The sequence below is a fragment of the Camarhynchus parvulus genome, chromosome 23 (genome assembly GCF_901933205.1).
Source record: "Camarhynchus parvulus chromosome 23, STF_HiC, whole genome shotgun sequence".
NCBI lineage: Eukaryota > Metazoa > Chordata > Aves > Passeriformes > Thraupidae > Camarhynchus > Camarhynchus parvulus.
The window spans coordinates 6,817,487-6,835,336 of NC_044593.1; the positions used below are offsets into that span (position 1 = coordinate 6,817,487).

Sequence of the window (17,850 nt, forward strand, 5' to 3'; positions counted from 1 at the left end):
TTCCACACAAATTAAATAAAACACATCCCAAGTGCACAAAGTCCTTCAGATTAAAAAAAAAAAATAATCCATGTTCACAATAAATATCTCCTTGCAACGAGTTTTCTCCCGTAACACTATGTATTTTCTTGGATGTGAGAATAGGGGTGGAGAGGGAAGCTGGGATACTTTGTCACAGGCTTCCCCCACTAGAAAATGAAAGGCAGACCCTGTCCCTAACTTATTACCAAGAGCAGCAGTGAGAACCAGTACTTTTTATTTAAGTGCCAATCTGAGTTTCCTAGAAATTTAGTGTTTATGGATTAGATTCCAATGTTCTTCCTAGAGAGTCAACCTCTTGTTGCCCACAGAAGCTGTGGATTCCCATGCCTGGAATTGTTTAAGGCCAGGTTGGATGGGACTTGGAACAACCTGGTCCAGGGGAAGGTTCCCTGACTATAGCAGAGGGGGAACGAGATGACCTTTACGGGCCCTTCCAACCCCAAACCATTCCAGGATTCTGTGATTCAGCAGATTCCTGTAAAGCATATTTTAGATCAGCATCAAATGTTCTTCAGCTTGTGAATATCTTACATTTAAAACAACAAGCTTCAAAGCAATTCTCCAGCAATTCCTATGGGAAGTCTTCAGGGGCTTGGGAAACCAGACTCTCCTCTCAGGATTTCCTCCACCCATCTGCTCTCCCACATCAGTTGGGAACACGATTCAAAGAATTTGCTTTTGCACCATAGGAAACTTCAGAATGGACCTGGCAATCCACGACCACTCCTGCTAGGTCCCATCACAGCCACACAAGGACACACAGCGGGATTAACACGACAGTCACGGGGTGTCCCTCCCAGGGACAGCCCACTACGGAGATCAAAAACCAGGACAAAGAAGACGCAGCAGAGACTACAGCCCAGAAATTCAGGAGCTTTGGTCTTGAGGTTTCAACATGACCCTGTTGCCACTCAGAGAAAGAGCAGCCACCAAACAGTCAGTGCTATAACCAGGAGGAAGGACATCATAAAGGGAATACGTGGAGAAGGAAAAATGCTAGAGTACAGCTGACACTTTTTGAGTGATTTCTGCTCTTCAGGGATTGCAATAGAAACCTTTGGAAGAGTTGCTTCACTTGCTGGCCGGGGAAAGGCTGTCTCAGTAGGTATCTCCTGCTCTTTTAGTTTGTCTTCATCCTGTACTAACAGAGGCCGTTCCCGTGTCTGCTTTCGTGGTAGAAGATCAAGAAAGACAGAGAGAGATGAACAAAAATGACAGATGGAAAGTGCCCAAAATGACACTTGGAGATGTGCAAAGCATTAGGGCAGCTCTTCTCAACATAAAATAAACTGCCCTGGGGAGCAGAGCTGCTGGTGGCTTGCGTGACACCAGCCCTGGAGCTATAGAACCATGTTCTCTCTGCAGAACTCATCAACATCTGCATCAGGATCATGGGTGTTTGATGCCTGCCCTCCCAGAAAAGTGGATGCCCAAAATCTTCCAGAGTGTTTTGGAATTGGAATGGTGAGAAAAACATTTGAAGCATTTGAAACAGGAATGGTGCAGTACAAAATGTGGTCTCTGACAGCTTCCTAATCTACAGTGCCCTTAAAACCCAGCATTTGGAAAATCCCATGGAACAGCCAGACTGAAGAGCAGATAAAAAACATTTTTTTAAAGTTCTGACCGGAGTATCAAAATTTCAGCTGGTTTGAAAATTCTATTGAACAAGTGAAAAACTGTAAATCTTAAAAATCCCACGCATGGAACGGGCAGGGTGGCAGTAGGAGCAGTACAAACTCCTGGAATTTTGCTCTGTGTTTTAGCATATTTGTTTCTGGAGTTTAAAGAATGATAAAAACCCAGAATGAGTAAATCAGCACACAGGACCATGCAAGGGCTTCAGCACTTCTGCTGAAGAAAGGAAAGATTGTGGGAATGTTGCTGTTCAGTAAGTCTACATCCCTTTAGTTTGCCAGCCCTGGTCAAACCCAAGTGTACTTAGGACAGGAAAAACTTGGCTCTTAGCTCCCTCAGCTGAGCCAACCTCCGCTGGTCAGTGCGGTATTTTGGGACTGGTTCTTTGCACACCCCTAAGTGGTGAGAGTTTGGGAGAAAGTAGCTGGGAGACTGGGCAGCAAAATAAAATGTAAGATGCAAGAGTAACATGATCATTAAAACAACAACAACAAAACAAAACAAAAAACCCAAAAAAAACCAAAACAAACAAAAAAAAAACCAGAAAGAAAGACAACATAAAAAGAACAGGGAACAGTTAAATTTTCAGAATTGTTTTTGTCCCCGAATACACGGTTATATTGGTCATGCAGCTTTTTCGAACCAGCCATGCACCAAAATAAGCAAAAATTGAAAGCTGCAAAAGCTGCAGCAGTGCCAAAGTCCTCTGGGTGTGAGTTATGAAACTACTTCATGTAGCCAAAAAAGAAAAAGTTATCCAGCAGCTGCTGTTGAGTTTTTGCTCGGTGCCATTGCAATAGCAAGTCTGGTTCAGAAGCACAGATCACAGCAGCAGCTTTACCTCAAGCCCACCAACCTGTCTCTCAGAAGATGGGACAGTGACTTTCTTGACCTGGACACACAAAGCGTGTTAAGGTTCAGTTGTATCATAACAAAACATACAGGAATAGCAGAGAAGTGGCCCCTGGCAAAAAACCCTTCAGCCACTAAGGCAGGGTGAAAGCACCATCATGAACAGGAGCAATGGCTTTGCACCATGATTTACAATCCTTAATTACCATCTGATTTATGATCTTTCAACACATGCAGATGAGGGAAAACTTTCTCCCTGGTCAGTGCCTGGAGAAGATGCATTTCTGGAGGTTCATAGCAGGACATAGCAACCTCAGAGTGAGATCATTTCAAAGAGGACCAGATTAAGAAGGAACTTCCAGAAATGCAAATCTAGGGCTGACACCAATTCTGCAGTGCTGCAGACCCACTGCCACCTTAGGAGGGACAAGCCCACACCATCCAGTTATGGTAACCAGCAGCCCTCCAAGGTCTCAGTGTGGTCACCTTGCAAGAAATTCTTCATAAAAACCAAGGATAACATTCTTGAACTGCAGTTGTAGAGCTTGAGAGCCTCAGCTCTGTCCCACCCACTGGGCACTAAGCAGAGCTCTGCTGCCCACACTCCTGAGGAATCTACGCTGAGGCTCAGCCACAGAGGGCAAAGTCTATCCATGTGTTAAACAGGGTAATCCCAATGACAGGTTGCCCACAAAAGCAGTGGCTGCTCCTGGATCCCCGCAAGTGTCCGAGGTCAGGCTGGATGGGGCTTGGAGGAACCTGGGACAAGCAGAAAGTGCCCCTGCCCATGGCAGGGGTGGGAGTGGAGGGGCTTTAAGTTCCCTTCCAATTGAAACCATTCTGAGATTCTGCAACAATCAACCCTGAGTAAGTTCATTTTGGAGATCTCATTTTTCTAGTAGGCAAAAAGCCCTTTAGCTGTCCTGGCTTTACTCCAAGCTTTGAGGAGCCTGTAGTAAACTTGGTGTTAAACCCCTTGTACATGTTACAATTACCCTCCATCTACTGAAAGATTATTTCCTGATTAATAAGTATCTGCCTTGTTTGAACATGAAATACTAGTTCATCTGCAGGGCTGTGGGAAGGAAGGGGAAAAACTGGGCTTTCAACCAAGAGAGTCTTCAATTACCACCATCTGCAGTCAGGATGCAATTTCTCTGTTGCAATAAAAAATTGCATTTACCACTTAAAAGACTGATTACCACAGGCACTAACTACAGTTTTACTCACAGACTCCAAATACGAGCCAGTTGCCACCAGTATGACACAAAGGTGTCTGTTAGCCAAGAAGAAACCAGCTGGTGACTGGTTTTTCCTTGAAAAATTACCTTTTTAAGGAAATCACAGAGAAACTGTGAGTATATGTGGTTACTAACACACAGTTCCTGGAAGAAGGGAGATTCTCATCGTGTTTGAACAGCCCTGCTGTGGCCACCCAAGAAGTCTTCTCAAAGCCTCCATAGCAGATCAGCACCTGGAGTTCCTAATGCAAGTCTAAACCTAATGACATACCAGATTAACTGGAGAATAAAGTGATTTTGGAAAAATCATCCCATCCCAGTGCTTCTCCGCTGGGTTATCTGCAATGTTATCTCTGAAGTAATAATTTAAGTCTTTGGATATTGGGTTTGTCAGGGTTTTTTCCACATTTTGGGGAGATCCAGGAATGACCCAGTCCCCAAACCAGCCATGGGAAGTGCTCTCTAGCATCTGACATTGACAGCAACATTAGGAAAAGTAGCATCAATACCAGTTAAGGAATTCTTACATCCTTCTCTACCAAAAAATCATTTTTATAATACTATGACTAAAGCTTCGATTCTCTCAGAGAACATTCTACATGTTACAAGTCAATTCTAACTATTAAAATTGAAAATAAGCAGAAGCTAAGGGGAGCTGAGTCCCACAGTGCAATGCTGCCCTTGGAACAGCCCATGCCGAGGTACTCACTCCATCCGCTCCCGTGGGAATCTGCCCGTTGACGTTGAGGCTGCGGAAAGGGGAGTGGGTGGACAAACGTTTGTCCCACTCACTCGGCCGAGGCTCTGGGACAGACTCCATGAAGTTCTTCTTCAGCTCACTGATGTTGGCATGGTGCTTCTTTATTTCTTCCTGGGTCTTATCTAGATCCTATCAGCAAAAGGACAGGATAAGTGAAGGGACATGGAGAGACCTGGAACTGCCTAAGCTGTGCTTAGCAAAGCTGCACTCAGCAGATCTACTGACAACTTCCCAAACTATGCTCACACTGCAAACACACAAAGGGAGCATCCTCTCTCCTCTTCTTTTTTTAATTAGGATAAACTGCAACCGCAGCACAGGGTCTTGTCCAGCAGTGGGACATGCCAGTGGTCATCTCAAGCTACACCAAACCAGGTGACAGCTGAGCTGGAATATCATGGATTTTCCCTAAACAGGATTTTTTAAAGTTGCCAAACTATGTTTCTTTGGGTTATTTAATTTAACATCTTTAAATTTTGTGGGTTTGCTTTCTTTACCCTCTGCTAGCCTGAGTATTTCCAGTTATTAATACAACTGATGATAAAGAAAATGTTTTCTCAATTTTATTTACTTGCTTCATACCTGTTTCTCTTTTTTCCTAGCAGAAATTATTTTTGTTTCCAGAACATCCCGTTACCAATTTTTCCACTCCCTCTCATCTCATCCCTCCAGGAGCTATCATAGGCAGTTTTAGACTTCAGAAGCAAAGATTAGATAATTTTTTTGGGAAAAAAATCAAACTGAAAATTTATTTTATGCTGGATCAATCAAGAAACTCCTGCTAAAATTTTTCATCTGGAAAAAGTCAGATTTTTACTGTGTGATGCCAGTTTACAGCATAAACACACATACTTCAAGGCAAGTCAACTTGTTAAAAATAGTTCTTCCTTGCAAGCAAACCAGAGGCTATAGAAAAGAAAGCTTTTGCAGACAGCAAACAACTTTTCAGGATGGGGCCAAAAAGCAGCAAGAAAAGGGGGAATCAAGGTCAGTAAAAGCATCACCAAATCTCACTCTTTCTGTGCTTTTAGGTGTTACTCAGCCCATTGATTTTAGAAGATGGGACAACAAATGCATCCCTAAAGGAGGGCCCTCCCAAAAATCTCCATTCCTGCAGCTCACCGAGGACACACCACCCTCCCTCCCCAAAGGGCTAAACCCCACATGCCTCTTTAACAATATTTACTTTTTTTGGCACAGTTCTGGGGGAAAATAACAAATTTTGGCTTCTTTCCTGGATGAAAGTATAAGGCAAGTGCTTCTTAGGTAGGGAAAAAAAGTAGAAATGAGTCTGCTGTGGACTCTGGGGCAAATCCCTGCCTGGTCCAAGAACCCTACAGCTGCTCCTGGCTCAGAGAAGAGAGAAGAACCACCTTGGCTTTCCAGCACTGCGCAGGAGCAGGGCCTGGGAGGGCTGGCAGAGGAGCCAAAGCCGCAAGGAGCTATGTGGAGCTGGGTCTGGGAAGCACCTCAAGGAACCAGCTTGCTCAGTGTCACCCTTTTCCTCCTGTTTCACCCTTTCTGCAGGAAGCTGGTGCACGTGGAGCGTAAAAAGGCTTTCAGTAAAATCACCAGGCAGCTTCAGGAGGGTGAGGTCTGCCAGGAAAATATCTGATCTGCCAAGTGCATGGATTAAAAAAATAAAGGGAATAAAGGGGGTGAGCTGCTGGGTCAGCCTGATTGTAGGGGAGGGCTGGAGCACCTGCAACAGAACTGTGGGAAGGGGAGTGGAGACGGAAAGGGCTTGGAGTCAAGTATTGCACTGATGGGAAAAAAGAGGTTAGAAGCAATGACAAAGCTCTGTTTGGGCTTGGGAAATTGGAGCTGTTTGAATTGGGTGAAAAAGCAACAGGCGTGGTCTTCAGAGCGCTCCGGTGGCAGCCGAACTCTGCCTATCATGTGCAGACCCTTCATTTGTCACTCAAAGCTCTATGTTGTAGCAGTAAAAAAAAAACAAAAAACCACCAAAAACAAACAAACACAAAAAGAAAAAACCCCAAAAAACAACAAACCCCAAGAAACCCACACAGAAGCTGCAATACTTTGAACATTCTGATGAGAAGGCAGTTAGTACACTCCACTTTCTAGAGATATCACCAGGGAAACCCTATGAGCTGCTGGTGCTGCAAGTTTGAGTAGAAACATGTAACACAGGACCAGAGTATCAGAAGCCACAAAACATCTCCCATAACAGAGTGTATTGAAGAAAATAAAATATATGATTGGCATGGTCTGTTCTGAGACTGAGCTTAGGTGAAAACAAGTGGAAAGGGCTCCCAAATGCAAAGGGAGGAGCTGTAATGTGGAAGGATAAGCCACTCGTGACCACTGAGCCTGTCTATCAGATCCAGAGGGACCTGGCACTGAGGCAGGATGGGGCCCAGGGGTGATGAGGTGCTGCAAGGCCAAAAATGGCTGGGAAGAGGATGGAAAAGCTGCAAACACCCCTGCAGCATCCAAAAAGATCCCTTCTGCCTGAAGCAACACAGACATTGTGGTGGCCTGGACATCATAGAGATGACAATTTCACAGAATCCTGGAATGGTTTGGGATGGAGGGGAACTTAAAGCCCATCCCATTCTCCCCCTGCCCTGGGCAGGGACACCTTCCACTATCCCAGCTTGCTCCACACCCCATCCAATGTGGCCTTGGGACAATTCCAGGGGCAGCCACAGCTGCTCTAGGCAATCTGCCCCAACTTCACCAGCACCTTATCCTAAATTTTATATTTTCACAGGCTTTTCCCGCAGGAAAATAATTTGTTTCAAGCAGTGAAAAACTGGTCATTGAGCCCAGCACTACAATCCATGACCCACTGAGCAGCCAGTGGGTCTCAGAGCAGATCTGAGCACTGCCAATCATGTATTTTGGGGAGGTATTATGAGAGAATGAAAGTCAGAAGAGGAAGAAGGAAGAAGGCCTGCACATCATCATGTTTACTGTCACCATGCAGAAGCATAATTAAAAAATCAACCAAATCAAAAGGTCTTTCATGCAAGAGCATGCAAAAACAAGGGCAGCAGCAGAAGAGGAAGAAGTTCAGCGCAGATGCAGAAGGTTTAGCAAATGCAACTCAAAAAAAGCTTCAAGTTCATACAAACCTCCAACATTAAATTGCTATGCCTGATATAAATGTTTTCACCATCTAGCCTCTTTGATCTCTTCTGTGAAAATGAAAGAAAAGGGGGAAACAAAACAAAACAAAAAAAGCACAAAAAATTAAAACGTTGGTCTTGTGGGATTGATAAATCGGCAAATTAAAAAGTTAACTCAGCGTTGGGAGTGCAGCGCTGTGGCAGCATGGGGTGAGAATTCCCGCTGGGAATGGGGGTCTGGCTCATGGAGAATGGGAGATGTAATGAGTCCTTTAAAGAGACAGCTCCCAGGGGACATTGACTGTGGCCACAAAGACACAATTCCTGGTTTTCTGTGGAAGCCTCGCACAGTCACCACACCACACTCCTGAGAGATGCAGGCCCACCCCTGAGTTCGAGGCTGCACTGCCTGGGGGAACTTTTACGAGCACAACGTGCACAGCAATTGCACCTTAACCACTTTCCCATCTTGGATGTTTCCCTATTACTTAATCAATACCGAAGAGGCTTTCTCCTGATTTTTGTTTCGCAAATTTCCTGCAATGCAGGCTACATTTAGTTTCTAACTAAATCTGCTACAGAGAAGAAATTTAATAAATCAAAACACGTGTGTTTCTTTTGAACATTCAACATGCATAATTTCAGCAATGAGGTTATCTATGGGACAAAAAGCTATTAATTTTCAAATCAAGTATTTGACAGTTTAAAGAAAACCAACGCCCCAACCCAAAGCCCATGAAGAAATTGGAGCACTGTCTTTTTAAACAAGTTACATAGGCATGAATGATATGTCAAATTTGGTGAAAGGGTAAAATGGCTAACCTTCCTCATTCTTATCAGCTCTTCCTCTTTTTCTGCAGGCTGCTGCTGTTGGGCAGTGATAAAAAAAAAAAAAAAGAGTTGTTGGTTCATTTAACTACATTGAACCTTGGCAAAAAAAAAAGTGAGCAACCTAAACTGAATTATTAGCACAAACCTGGGGCTGGGCACCATTCATGGTGGGGACTGTGACCTCAATATGTGTTTTCCTCACCTACATTTAGGAAATAAATTGGTAAAAACACTTCTTGTTAGTAGATTTGTTTCAAGAAACCATTTCGTTTCAAACACAGCTGCATAAAGTGCTGGGGGAACATGCAAAAACCAACATGCAGCCCTGGGCAGGGGTTAATGACACAGCAGCTCCCCAGCACTTTGTTAGTCAACGGCATGTTAAATAATTCCTCCAGCTTGAGAATTATTTGTATTTGAAACCAGTGCTCTCCAGTGCTTCTGAAGAAGGGCTTCCCACTTGCAGTAGCTGGTCAGGCAATGTTTTCAAACGGCATTTGCAGCTGGATCTCCCAGTGAAAATCCAAACAAAGCAACATGCTCAAATTAACACAGACCTTCTCAAAACCAGAAATTATTGGTTGTATCGCAGGTATTATGTTGGAGGAGGCAGTAAGAAGAGGCATAGCCACAAAACCAAGCCTAACATCACAAATTAGGTTCTTTCCTGTCCATAAGTAGAGAGCCAAAATTGTCTTAACACTCTAAGGGAAATATTTTAGGGAAACTAGATTGCCACATACTCTGAAGGCAAAAGCATCAGTGGGTGTTAAAAGAAGTGATGCAGCTCCATTGGAGAAACAGTAAATTTAGTATGTTCAAATTCACATTTTCCTCCCACATCTATGTTTAAAGGAGAAAAAAATCTAATGTTTAAGCATTTAGGAAAAAACCTGTAATAAGTAAGATGGGATAAGTAAAATTTCCTTGTTCTCAGTGTAACATGAGGGAGGGGGAGCAGCTGGGCAGGAACAGCAGGGCAGGATCTCTGTGCTCTGACTCCCACCCCACAGTGCCAACCTGAAGTTCCCTTCAGCAGTTTCATTTAAAAATTACTGTTCACGCAGGCCATGGAAGTTTTTGAAGCAACTGCCCTTTCTTCACCTCCATCTCCAAACCTTAATTAATAGGAATCTTCCCTGGAGATGCTTACACAAGACCCACTATGTGATATGTTCAGAATTATGTGGCTCCAGCAATGCTGAGAACAGCTAAATTTTGGAGTAATGTGGAAACTGTCTCAAGGCAAACACTTCCACTGCACCACTGTAAGGTTTCAATAAGTCAGTAATATCTGCTGAATATTAAGGACACTGTAATATCAGCAATAATTTTGCACATTATTTCAACTTATTAGAACAGCACACACGTATCAACCCCAGCAAAGAACTCAGACATTTGTAGAAAGATCAAATAATGGTTAAAAGCACTGAATTTAAACAATAAACTCCCCAAGGTCTCACCAGTGCCATTTTCAACTAAAGTTTTAGTCCAATTTGCAGCACTGTATTACCAGCTCTCCCAGCAAAAGCCTATCAAGACGAAAAACATTCTGGCACTGGGCTGCAGACCAGATCCATTATCACTGATTTCACTGGAATTCACTCCTGCTGTCATACCAGGAATCAGGGGGCACAGCCTGGCCATGGGTGAGCTCTGAACTCTAGTTACATGATCACATGCAGCTCTTGCCAGTGTTTTTAATCATCTATCAGCAGGCTGCACTTGCTTTGATTACAACCACCAATACCCGATTGCCTTGGAGCTCCTTCTTCCACCGAATGTCACAGCTGGGATTTCCCTGGCACCCAGACCCCTGTGCCTGCTCCCATCCGGCACTGAAGGATGAGGGATGAACCCCTCATCACCCAGAACAGAGCTGCTGCTTTGGGGTGACTTCCTTGAGCAATGCTCCAGCCCAGCTCTTCCCAAGAGACTCTGTTCGGACCTACCTTTGAGGCATCCACTGGCTCGTCGGGTTTCTCCAGTGGAAATTCTTCACGTCTCACATCAGATTTTGCTGTTTCCTTCCCTACTTTAGATGTGGCCACATCCTTCACGTTGGACTTAGCTGGGGCTGGCTCTGCAGGGTGGCTCTGAGTGATGGCTGGGGCTGAGGTAGGCCGGGGACTCCGCTCTGGGGTTATCACAGCCACTGCTGAGGATGGGAGACAGACAGGGACAAGGTTCAGAGCAGGTAACTTTTCAATGGATTGTGCAAAGTCTTTCCAAATTACAGTGCTGTCATTTAAAAAGAAAGGGAGAAGGAGGAGGAGTATGAAAAAAAAAGGGAAAAGAAATAAAGATGTTGAGCAAAGCAGCTTGTGTATTTGGTACAGGAGAGTTGAGATTATTTTCCTTATGGTTTAAAATAAAATCAAATAAAACCCCATACCAGATGGTTTACAAAAAGCAAGCTTGCACTCTGCCACACCAGAAGCCACACCAGAAAGGCAAATCTATTTTTGACATTGTGCCATGAATTTCTGGGTCCTTTACACACAACTGACACGGACTCCATTCCAATGCAACTAGAAAAGACACAGCGTAAGGAGTTATGTACTCATAGGCATCTCCTCACACAGAAACAGATGGCTTCTGGAAGAAAAACACAAGCTTTCGTCCCCCCCCCCCACCAAAAATCAACAAGCATTGCTCCAGCAAACTTCTCAGCAACTTCCCAGTGGGTTTCAAGGCAGGCTGGGACTGTGTGTCTGAGCTGGATATCTTCAAGGCAGCACAGTGGGAAGATACCCAGCACTTCCAGGCCAGTGACAGTGCAGAAATGAACAGCATACTGCCAAAAACCATCTTTTCAGAGGATGATAGTTGTGAATACAAGCACTAGGTCCACACAAAGTCACCTAACTGCCTACTTCAGTTCCTGATTTGCCAGGTAGTTGCCCAACCCCAAGGAAATAGTCAAGCCAAAGCTGTGTGACAAAGCAAGCCCAAATTAATTTCCTGTATGCACATAGGTATATAATAAGCTATTTGGTTCTCCTGATGATGGCTTTTAGGGATGTTTCACTAAAAAGACACCCTGTCACATAAAAGAATATCTTTGACATGATCTCACATTCCCAAAATCACAGTTTGCAACAGGACTATACTGTGTATCATATTTCAGCCAGCATGAGGTCACTCATGTCCAGCCAGTCACTCACAGAAAATTTGCTGTTAAAATAAAAATTGTAATTTCAAGCAACTCCTTAGTAAGAATTCCTGTTGTACTGAAAAGGTAACAGCATCTCATCTGTGTCTTAATAAAACATAGAGAGAATAAGGGGTCCATGTGGCCAAAAATGTACAAGGTGGAGGCTAAAAAAAGAATTTTTTTTTAATTTCTGAATTTCCAGAGATTGAAATGACACTTTCAAGACAAACTCCTAGACACCACATCCTGTTGTAAACAACCTTAAAACCCACCCCACCACTGCCAGCTCCACTCTCTCCCTGCTCCTTGGCACAGCATTTCATTTCTGTGACCCAGACACTGTGTTATCCTCTCCAAAGGACAATCGGTGCTGTGTCCCAGTGTATTCATGTCACGGAAGCAGTGACAGCTGCTGGGAAGGTTGCACAGAGGTGAGATGGCAGGGATGGCTGGGATGAGGAGGATGCTGGGAGTGCAAAGCTGTCATTGCGGTGGTACCTGACTCCTTCGGCAACGGCTCTAGTTCTCTCACCACCATCATTTTCTCTTCCTCCTCCTCTTCAACTGGGTTTATCTCAATACTGCCAAGATCACATTTGGCTAAAAAAGTTATGGATGTGTTAAAATGCCACCTTAAAGAGGAAGCAGCAAAGGAAATACTGCCACCAGTAAATCCAAAGGGCCATCTCTCTTGCTGCTCTCCCAGAGCTTCAAGACATGCAGGAAAAATAGTAACAGACACCAAGCTTCTCCTGTGCCATCCAACAATGAATTCTGGGCTGCCAGAACTGTATTTTAATTACATTTTCATGATTAACTGCCTTTGACTATTTTAACACATTATTTAAACACAGTAAAAAGCACTGAGATATAAAACATAGGTTGGAACTAGATGATTTTTAAGGTCCCTCGCAACCCAAACCATGGCAGAATTCTATGACCGATCATCATCAGCATGGCCATCACCTCACCAACAGTCCCTACTGGGAGCAGAAAAGCCAGGATGAGGCAAAGTACAGGAGGTGGATGAGAAGGGGCAGCTACAGCAGGAGAGCCTTGGATGTGCTCAGGTCTGACACCAGCTGATGTCCGATCTGCTGCCACATATCCAGTGGAATACAGAATCATGGAATCTGCTGAGGTGGAAAACACCCAGAGGGATCATTGAGTCCAATTCCTGGTCCTGCACAGAACATCTCAACAATCTCACTCAGCGCCTGAAAGCATTGTCCAAATGTTCCTGGAGCTTTGGCAGCCTTGGGGCAATGACTGTTCTCCAGTGGTTTTCATAGCAACCAAGGAAACATGTGATGTTCCCAGTTACCTCCCTCTATGGCTTCAAAGTCTTCTTCCTGCAACAAATAATCAGCTCTACTTTTAATTATGATTTATATGAATCTGTCTGCAGCAGCGATGTCGCTCTGACATCCTTCCCCAACTAGGCAAGTAGCAGCTCCCTAGTGAAGAAATAAAGTAGAATATAGGTGACCTCCAGCAGCCCCAGATCTCATAACCTGATTTCCAGGCACTGCACGCTCCTACAGCTCAGGGGAACAAACCTCACAAGAAGGGACAGTATGGGAGGAGCTTTAAGAGATGCCCACTCATTTCCACACACAGCCAGGGCATGGCACCCACTCGCTGCACCCAGAGCACACCTGAAAAGCAGCACGCAGCAAAGCCAGGAGTGATTTTAGTGCCAACAAACACCACCACAACCAGTGTAACCTCTGTCCTACAGCACTGCATCACTTCACCCAGAAGCATCAGCACAGGAGCCACGGCCACCAAACACCACTGCAGCTGTACCTGACCATGGCTGCACCAGCTCCACTGACTTTGGCTTGACAACAGGAACCTTAATGATCTCTACCTCCTCCTCCTCCTCTTCCTCCTCTGCAATGGGTTTCATTTCAAAAGTTTCAAGAGTGTGTTTGGCTAGAAAGAGGTTTGCAGGTGTTAATGGGGGTTGAGGACCCACACAAACACATGATGGTCACCACAGCAAGGAGTGAGGAGATCCTTCTCAGTAGCTGGGAACAGCAAGGAGGTTTGCAGGCAGCTCAGTAGTCATTTTCCAGCATGGAACTGTGTGTCAGTGCTTTTAGTGCTGTCAGACACAACAGTGTATTGAATGAGAGGAGGAAAGAACACAAAAATAAGCTTTATGAGCTCCTTGCCCAGAAAAGGAGACATGGGACACATTAACAGCTCTCGAGTGTGGAACTAAGAAGGGCTCTGCCTGCAAAGTCTGGAGGAAGGCAGGTGCTGGCTGTCAAAATCCAGGAAAAACACATCCAGACAAAAAAGCTATCCAAAATCTAGCAGTTTTAATTAAGTGTACTTGAGTGATCAACTTCAAATCTACTCTGGTGTCTGAAATTCCCCACCTTCTGCTTTTACAGCATCCGGCTTTCCCCACCAGGAGATGCTGATTAGTCAGGATTCAAGGAATGCCCATAGAGAGGAAGTTTGCCACACTTCATGAAAACTTGATCTAGATACTAGAAAAGCAGTCATGCAGTCAAAAGCAGTAAAGCAGTCAAAACTTCTGGCTGGTAGGAGGACACCCAAAGTATTTGCATGTGAATTATCTCCAGCCCTAACACACCACAGGTGGTCACTATCCAAGTGATGAAGACTGCAAATATTTGTAACACTGCTGCTATGATACACTTATGAGTATTCAAACATGCTGTTGTACCTACACACCTCTTAAGGACATTCATATTTATTAATAGTACCTATTCTAAGAGAAATATAAGCTCCACAGAGCAAAATGGGCAGCATTTCTCAAACACAAAAAGAAAAAAAAGAAAAACAACCCAAAATGACAAGGACATTCTGGGATGAAGAATTTCAGAAGCTTCATGAGAAGTTTCAAGATCAAGACTTGAAAACTTAAAGTTTTCAAATCCATATATACAAAACTACCCACATTTAACAAGAGAGTTCTCAAGTGCCAGCACATCCCCCCACAACTCCCCACAAGAATTGCAGTTGAGTAAGGTGCAAGGTAGAAATTTAAGGAGTCTTCCAGAGCCGGGCTGTGTCTCTTCTCACTGAGAAACTCTTCTTGCAAAGAAATGAAGAGAGAAAGCCACCCAATTTGGTGAAAATTGGGAATTGTCAGGAAGGAGCATGTAGAGGATAGGAAAGGCACTGCAGAGAGTTTTAGCCACCACCACAGCTATACCTGGCTTCTCTCGGATCTGATCCGCAGGTTTTGGTTCAGGAACCTCAACCACCACCACCTCCTTCTGCTTCTCTTCCTCTATGGTTCTGAACTCAACCTTTTGAGTCGCACGTTTAGCTGAAGAAACGGGGCACAGGTTAACGACTGCCCACATGGCAAAGGTGCAGATGTCAAGGGGGCAGGAGTGTCACATTCCCAGGCTGCTCTTCTCCCAGCTCTGACATCCAGGTGTAGCACTGCAGCTGTGATTTCCCTACTCATCTGGGGTCATAATGGCATGGTCAATAGGCAAGCAGCAGCACTGGTTCCCTTGCTGCTGTGCACCGTGCCTGAGGAATTTCGCATGCCCAGACTGCAGGGAAGCTGCAATTTGGCTTTGCTGCCTTATGGAGCTTGAACCATCCCTTTCCTCCAGCTCCATAACATAAAACCCAGGCTCAGGATGGCACTGAGCCCAGGAGCAGGGACAGCCTGGCTGCTGCTGCTGGCCATGGGGTGCTGAGCAGCCCTGGTTCCCCCAGGCTGCAGAACAAACTTGAAGGATCAAAGCAATACAGTCCCTGCTCCATCAGGCAGGTGTCCGTGGTGCACAGGGATGCTCCTCTTTCCCTGGATCCTCACAGTGCACAGGGATGCTCCTCTTTCCCTAGCTCTTAATACCCTGTGATATAGATCATGTGGACCAAGCTTAGGCACTCCCTTTTCCATGCCTCACCTCTTCTGCTGCTATCAATTTCTTTTAAAAAATCTCAGGGATGAGCCCATCTGACTGACACACCTCAACTCCAACCTGAGCATCGCTTTAAGAGACACTGAAAAAGTTTCTATCCTGGCAAAAAATCTCCCCCCACGTAAAACTACAGAATTTAAGAAGTCATATTAAACAAAACAAACAGAATGGCTTAATTCCTGATTTTCTAAAGGAAAATGCTTTGAGATCAAATGAAGAAATATCTTTATAAGATATCTTTTATCTTTAGGTAGGTCCTGAAGGCTTAGCCATAAGCCTTCAGGACCTACCTAAATTCTTTTCATCAGTCAGTTCTGCTGGGACCACCCTTGGTTTGCATTTTTGTATTGGGTCTGCCTGAGATGAAGTTAATTTACCCATAACAGACCTCACTGTGCTGTGATATTGAGATAAGGATAAAAACTGAGAGAGGTAATGGGCAAAAGTACTGAGCAATGTCAGAGAGCAGAACGATCATGGGAAATTCTTGTTGTAATTGTGGTGATGGCAAAAGGGGTGGATTAGGTGCAAAGTGTCCACTTTTGTTCTGTGTTGGAGGAATTTTTCATTTGGTTGGGCAGTTTTGTTGATGTGAATGAAGGTTGTGTGATGAATCAGAATTTTCTGAGTTGAAAGGGACCCACAAGGATCACCGAGTACAACTCAGAATCAGAGAATCACAGAATACTCTGAGTTGGAGGGGATCCATGAGGATCATAGTCTAACTTTCACCATTAAGTGAATGGCCAATATGGGGAACAAACCCATTCCTGTGGCGTTATCAGCACCCTGCTCTAACCAACTGAGCACCAATTCAGTCTTACTACAGGCACATAAATTCCTAAACATGTAAGGCAGGAACAAGGTCTTGTTCTACAGCGACAACTTAAGCCTGTGTTTTTGTACAGCAGGGAATCCAGGTGTTCCTTAAGGAGTACTTCAGCATCCTGGTGACTCCAGAAGGCAGAGAGAAGATGCAGTAGGGACTGACTCACCTCCATCAAGGCTCCTGGACGCTCTCTTGCTGGCCGTGCGCTCGAACTGGGGCGCGGGTCGGTCGATCAGGGCGCTCGCCTGCCGCGTCTGCGCCTGCGTCCGGCCGCTGTAGCGGAACTTGGAGCCCAGTGCCAGGAACCTGCTCTTTGGGATAGCCTCAGTGGAAGTCAGCCTGAAAGACACACACATTTAAAAATCACACCTCTAAAGCCAGGAAAGGGCATGTGCAGAAGAATTAAAATAGAAATTAAAGGAGTCTCTTGCACCCACTTGGCCAAGGAAATGCACATACTAATGACGTCTCACATCTACATGACCCAAAGATCTCTGTCTTATGGGTCTTGCAAAGCAAAACTTGCTTAAAAATCTTCTGCAAAATAAACACCAACTGTCCCTGAAACCATTTCTCTCCCATTTTTCCAAAAAGCTAAGGAACAATGTTCATTTTCAATAGTTAAATTCAAGCACTAAGTTACTTAGGGTGAGGCTACTGTTGAGAAAACCCACCTGAAGAAGGTGTGATGTTCAACACATACTTTCCAGAGCTTCTTTGCTGCCCGGTAACTTGGTAGCTTGAACCCAATTGTACTTTCATACTGTTCTTGCTGCGGAAAGCATAAGTTATTTCAGTATAGCAGGAAATAATTGTGGTAGGAACCCAGTCCCCAGCCTACCACCTTGGTCTGCTGTGGCACAAACTGCTGAACTTGCCCCACAACGTGCAGCAGGACCTCAGGTCAGAGGAAAGAGAGGGCTCGGCCACTAGCCCGGGCATCCCTCAGGATGCACAGGAATTTGCAGAGCAACATGCTGTGGGTTTATCCCCCCTGTCATACTGCCCAGCTGTCAGCTGAGGTCAAATACTGACCTCCTTGCAAGGCTGGCTCATGGCAGTCAAAGCAGGAGAAGGAGGAAGAAGAGAAAAGAGGTGGATCCCCATTGTAGCCTCTCTCTCTGATGCAACCAGGCTGCTCCAGGGATTTCCCTGCTCATGAGAGGCAGCACCAATGCATCCATTCCCTGCTTCCTGCACTTAGATGAAAAGCTAATTCTAATTTTTAATTATTTTCTTTGAATGCAAGCAAGACAAAGAGTCATTGTCTTGTCCTGTTTCCAGAAAATGAGTTAGTTCTGCCCCAATTTCATCTGTCAACCTCCCATGCCTTTCCCTGGATGCTGGGAATACCCAGTGATGCCAGGAGGTGGTGCTGGATGACGCGTTGTTACACTGTCACCAGCTGGCTTGGAGCTTCAGCTGGGATCAGACACCCCGATGACAAACGTTCCTGCAGAGAAGAGCCTGACCCCGCCC

General features: G+C 44.9%; 1 protein-coding gene across 19 annotated transcripts in view; it reads right to left on the bottom strand.

Moving 5' to 3' along the window:
- EPB41 (erythrocyte membrane protein band 4.1) overlaps positions 1-17,850 on the bottom strand; it is a 93,397-nt gene that overhangs the window by 17,140 nt on the left and 58,407 nt on the right. For 7 of the 19 annotated variants that reach the window (XM_030964482.1, XM_030964465.1, XM_030964467.1 and 4 more), the window contains 9 exons: positions 17,046-17,143; positions 16,538-16,710; positions 14,813-14,929; positions 13,426-13,554; positions 10,412-10,617; positions 8,605-8,661; positions 8,451-8,495; positions 7,635-7,697; positions 4,483-4,662 (listed from right to left, as the gene is read on the bottom strand). In XM_030964482.1, the coding sequence (XP_030820342.1) occupies positions 4,483-4,662; positions 7,635-7,697; positions 8,451-8,495; positions 8,605-8,661; positions 10,412-10,617; positions 13,426-13,554; positions 14,813-14,929; positions 16,538-16,710; positions 17,046-17,143 (1,068 nt within the window). The remainder of the gene's footprint in view (positions 1-4,482; positions 4,663-7,634; positions 7,698-8,450; positions 8,496-8,604; positions 8,662-10,411; positions 10,618-13,425; positions 13,555-14,812; positions 14,930-16,537; positions 16,711-17,045; positions 17,144-17,850) is intronic. The other 12 variants (XM_030964469.1, XM_030964474.1, XM_030964473.1 and 9 more) reach the window with 12 other exon arrangements.